Raw genomic sequence first — 5,285 nt, forward strand, 5'->3', positions numbered from 1 at the left:
CGGCAGACTGGCACACAGTGGACTCTCTCTCTCTCTCCCCCTCTCTCTCTCTCTCTCTCTCTATTTCTGTAAGAAATGTGTTGCGGGACACGTTGATAAGCAGCGCCATCTATTGTTTTAGCCTTGGGAAGATATGAAAATTCAACGTTATGACAACGTTATAAATGAGATGGAAACCACAGGGCCATATGTTTTTGGTGTTAGACTCAGTTTACTTCAGAAGAAACACAATTCACTTTAAATATATAAAATCATGGTTTTTTTAAGAATCAAGATAACACAAAATAGTTTAAAGTACATATGTATTGCCTATATGTCAAATTTGGCAAATGGTACCCCTTACTCATACACAGGAACATCATAATGTCGGGGCTTGGTTGGATATATTTCATATAGGCTCAATTTCACCCATAATGTGTAGTTTACAGATCGGTTTACTTGGCTGTGGACCCTATTATGTTCATATGGAATATATACACCCAGTGACCTGGCCCATTACATAAATATCTGGACAGTATAGAGATTGCTTTATTGAAATATCTTGCCTTTTTGCATGTACGCATTGTCCTAATTTTCACCATTACAGTGCTAGAGACCATTTAAATTCTGCAGTTTGCATACCGTCCAAACTGGTCCTCTTATCGTTCCCTCCCTCCATTGCTTTGTGAGAACAATCCCTTGCTAGCTCAAATCAATACTCTGGCCCAGGTAGGTAATGTGTATAGCTGCGATTATTTGAATCTACGAGTTATCAGGAGGCGAGTTATCGAGGGAAGGTGTAGACCATGAGCGATGATGTTTGATGTATTGAATGTTAACAATGGCGCCACCTGCTGGACTAAACGAAGTATTATTCACAAGTTAGAACGAGCGCCCGTCAATAAATAACTCTTGTTTTTGCAGTAAGCTCGCAAACGTGCAGTATAACCAGCTTTTTTGTTTTTGTTTCCCTAAAGAAGGTAGTTTATGTGTACAAGTATATGGGTTCTTATTGATTGGGATGTGCTTATATGAAACAATGGGCAGCGTAAGGTTATCCACTCGAGCGTCGAACACTAGCACATCAACCATGCCTACCGCCCAGATAGTTTCGGTCAACTTACCATAAGGACAATGCAGGTAATAAGCATAAGCGACAACTCGTCGTGACTGCTCGGCATAGTAGGCTACCCAATTAACCTATTTAATAGGCCGGGAGTGGGTAATCATGAACTATACCAAACAAGGAAACTTGATAAAACAATGCAATAGATGGTTTCTTGGCCAGGAAAATGGAACACCAGACCCCCTAATGGTTGATTAAGGGAGGCCAGACACTGGCTTCCCGGACCATGGCCTCTTGTTATTTTATTAAATAACATTAGGATCCACCGGGACACTCAAATTAACAGTTGTCCCGTAGCACCCGCATATCCGGCTAGTGCGACTATCAATATGCCCCGTTAATGGTCTTACCCAAAACCGAGACCAATACAGTGATTGATTCTCCCATAAATTTACATCCCGGTCGGAGTATAAGCGAACCATGCATCTTGAATGCATTGAAAAGGGGGGACAGTTTATTATGACACAATATGGCAGCTGACAATAACCAGGGAGTTCAATGGTGGTAAAAAGGTAAACAATTTATTTACAAGCCAAGGCAATCAAATAACACTGTTCTATATGAAGAGAAAAGACATCAAACGATCTAACAGAGTAAGGCAAAGAAAAGGAACATAAAGAGAATACTGATGTATGGCCAAAACTATTGTACCAGAAAAACTGACAAGCAGATTCTCTCCGAATGTCACTTTTGACTTCCCTTAAATGTCATCGTGAGCAAGCCTAGGTTTCACATTCCACAGTTCCCTTAGTTTGGCCAAATAAGTTTTGGGCAGGAATAAGGCTGCAACACCCTGCCCAACCACTGAGAACCCCCTCCAAGACAGAAACTGCATAATATAGCCTACTCCCACATAACCCCCATAAGTATTTAAAATAATAATAATAATAATAATAATAATAATAATAATAAATAAATAAATAAATAAAATCCAAACGATCCCACTTGGTGTTTAATTATACCCAACCAAAATGTCTGTAACTGTGGTATTTCGTGACTTGTCGAAATACGAAGGATAATTGTATTTCCACTTGTCCTAATCTGTCATGCCTCCATATTACCAATATTGTTTTCCTTCTGTTAATTGTGCGAATAGTGGGTCGTGTAACCTAATTTACAATACAGGTTCAAATTTAGTTCTTAAAATTCAATTTCAGTATTCCATAACTCACATCCGTGTAGCCTACTTAGGATACGTGTAGCCTCCTATCGTATAATTCCGTAAGTGGTTCCTAATGGAAGAAACGCTTCATAGTAACTTATTATTTTGTCATTTATTATTTAGTTTTTTCGTTTTATATAAGAAAACTAAAAATCGAATGAGTAACGTCATTGTACGATAGTAGTCGCGCACCAATGGACATGACGTCCAAGATAATACATTCCCTCCCACGTTTCTTTATCGCAGGTAGTTTAGCCTATCACGAGTGTGTGCGAAGCTGGAATCGGGAAGGGCCTGCGGATACTGTGCATATGAAGTACAGGAAGTTCTCTTCTCAATTACTTTTTGTTCTGCGTACCGGCGGGGAGAAGCAGATAGCAGCGCTATGAGGACCTTTTTCACTGAAGGGACTGTGTTCGTTTGCAGTATATTGGTGTGTCTGCAAACCGTAAATGGCTGGACTCCGCCTTCGTTTTGCCGTGGCTATGTGTGTCCAGAGTACAGGCTTGTGCATGCATATGAGGTAAATTAGATTATTATTATTATTGTTGTTGTTGTTGTCATAATAAAAGTTTACACTCTGCCTAATTTGTTAACGTAGTAAATGTTTGCACTGACCTCTTCAAATTAATTTTTTAACGGCTGTATCTGTTAAAAACAGAATTTTGAGGAGCGCTTCTACAACACCAGCCACTGGGCAATAACCGAGATCGAAGACACGGACACTGGGACACTGATTGCTGCATATAATAAGCTGGATGCTTACATCAATGGAGCGAATGAATTAAGTAAGTGAAAATTCGTTGGGAAATTAATTTTTCATCTCTCTCTCTCTCTCATGCATGCAGACATACATGACTAGCACATTAATTAACTGCAAACTACTAGTGTACTACTGGCTGTGATGAAGACCAATAGTTAGACCTGCGTTTAGGCATTGTGCTGTTTTCTCAGGTCAGAAGATTCCACCCGCCAATCCTGTTGCGGTCACTATTCTCAAGTCTGACAGCGGGGAGGAGGATAGATATTTTGTTTCTTTATATGTACCACCTGACACCTCATTTCCCAAGCCTACTGATTCAACCATCGAGGAGTTCACCATTCCTGCTGGCACCATTTTTGTGAGGTAAGCAAAATACAAGCCCTTTAGTTTACACATGGATTGGAGAAAAAATAAATTGGAGATACAGAAAAAAAAGTCAACCGACCTCAATCACTTCAGCTCTGGTTTTCTCTCAAACTCAGGGTCTTTGGAGGCCGGCCGTCTGTGAGCAACTGGCTTGACAACTTGGAAAAACTAGAGGAAGACTTACAATCAGCAGAGAAGCAGTACAACCCCCTCAGACAAATGGCTTTAGACTATGACAGCCCATTGAAGTTATTCTACAGACATGATGAGGTCTGGATCTCAGAGGCCTAAGGCCTCCACTGTCAGCACATTGTGCTTCCCTCTCCTGAACGCCAGAAAGTCGGTCATCATTCTCATGTTGCAGCTCTTCATGAGAGCGTTCAGTTGTTTGGCGTGTCACAAGGATTTCTTTTTATCAGTTCTTGCTTGACAAGTTTTTTTTTTTCCTGGTATAGGATATTCAGTCTGATAATTGTGTTTTTCGAAAAAAAATCCATCCATCTATTATTTGTACCCACTTATCCTGGTCAGTGGGGGGGGGGGGGGGTCGTGGGCGCTGTCAGAGACAGAATGATACACAAAAATAAATCCTTCTCAAAGAGATGTTTGAGTTTCAGAAGGGTTAGCTGCTGTTTGATTTCAGATGCACCTTTTCTTTAGTGCTGACTTCTTATGTGAATAGCAAGAGAAACAAAAATAGGCAATGGAATGTTGTTTAACCTCCCAGTATCTTGTAATCAAGTCTGTGGATTCCTAAGATGACATCCGAAATGGCCTTCATCTTCACAGGTTTACATTGCATCAAAACCGCATGTATTGGCATTAACCAATTTAAGCCCAGGGGAAACTAAAGTTTCCAAAGTCTCTACCAGTTTTTTTTCCATCTGTGAATATTTTTTGGATGACTATAGATGCTTCAAAAAGAAATCTCTGGGGAAAATCTGAGCATTAATGGGTTAATGAAAAGGGGAGTGATGTTATGCACATCTATATAGTGTGGGGTTTTTTTTTTTTTCAAATATAATGTTGGATTGTACTGATTAAACAAGTTATTTTAGCGCACTGCCTTTCTACATTCCTTTCAAATGTGTGCTGTGACAGATAATTTCACTCGAAACGCTCCTTTTCAAAAGCCAGAGCTGGCAAGCCTTTTGTTTTGAAAGCCTGTGATAAGCTGTGCTAGCCGAGTGCCCCAAAATATTTTTTCTGAGATTAGCATTTCTCTCGAAAACATGCGATTGTGCTAATGTCACTGCCACTGTCGTATAACACTCTTATAGTCTTTTCAAGGCACGCTTGGAATTCCAGCAATCGGGAAACGGGACGTGCTCCACAGGCGACACGCAAGAAAAACAGATGATTTGCGCTATACCTGTTTTTCCTGATTTACAAGCAGCCACGTGCCAGTTTGTCATTGCATTTTGCCTTCATTTGTTCCACTGCCACTTCTTTTCAGGGTAATTCATTTGAATGATAAAACAATGCTTATTATAACAATACATTTTTGTCATTTTGAATGTAAAACCCAGTCTCTTTTAAAACAAAAACCCTTTTTTAATTTCACAAATAATGATTGAAAATTAGTTTAATAAATTAGACTTTTCTTCAGATGCACAGAAGTAGAGCTAGCACATTTAATGTAATCAAGTAAAATGTACTGGAGCACTAGGGTCGTCCTTTTTGATTTTATCATGACAAACCATGATAAACCTCGGGATTATTTAAAATAAATAAGGTAAGTTCTCTCACTCATTGATTTTGTATTCCAAAAACAGAACTTTGCTGTATGTGAAAAGGTTTGTGTTAACTTGTATACTTAATTTGGTTGCAGTATAATCTTTAAGAGAGAGGTGGCAGCAGTGAGACTGGTCTTTCTGTCAGGGTCAAGG

The 5,285-nt window shown here is 39.5% G+C and overlaps 1 protein-coding gene across 1 annotated transcript; it reads left to right on the forward strand.

Moving 5' to 3' along the window:
- Positions 1-2,570: 2,570 nt before the first annotated feature.
- On the forward strand, positions 2,571-3,932 carry soul2 (heme-binding protein soul2). Its single transcript, XM_035400770.1, has 4 exons — positions 2,571-2,790; positions 2,929-3,055; positions 3,222-3,393; positions 3,513-3,932. Exons 1-4 carry the CDS (start codon positions 2,653-2,655, stop codon positions 3,685-3,687), a joined length of 612 nt encoding a protein of 203 aa, XP_035256661.1. The 5' UTR covers positions 2,571-2,652; the 3' UTR covers positions 3,688-3,932.
- The last annotated feature ends 1,353 nt before the right edge of the window (positions 3,933-5,285 follow it).

The sequence above is a fragment of the Anguilla anguilla genome, chromosome 18, assembly GCF_013347855.1.
Source record: "Anguilla anguilla isolate fAngAng1 chromosome 18, fAngAng1.pri, whole genome shotgun sequence".
NCBI classification, from domain to species: Eukaryota; Metazoa; Chordata; class Actinopteri; order Anguilliformes; family Anguillidae; genus Anguilla; species Anguilla anguilla.

Excerpts from the sequence above, each read along its gene's own strand:
- soul2 (XM_035400770.1), top strand. The coding sequence starts at position 2,653 with ATGAGGACCTTTTTCACTGAAGGGACTGTGTTCGTTTGCAGTATATTG. Across the intron at positions 2,791-2,928 it reads GGCTTGTGCATGCATATGAG|AATTTTGAGGAGCGCTTCTA; the intron begins GTAAATTAGATT and ends TGTTAAAAACAG. Across the intron at positions 3,056-3,221 it reads CAATGGAGCGAATGAATTAA|GTCAGAAGATTCCACCCGCC; the intron begins GTAAGTGAAAAT and ends CTGTTTTCTCAG.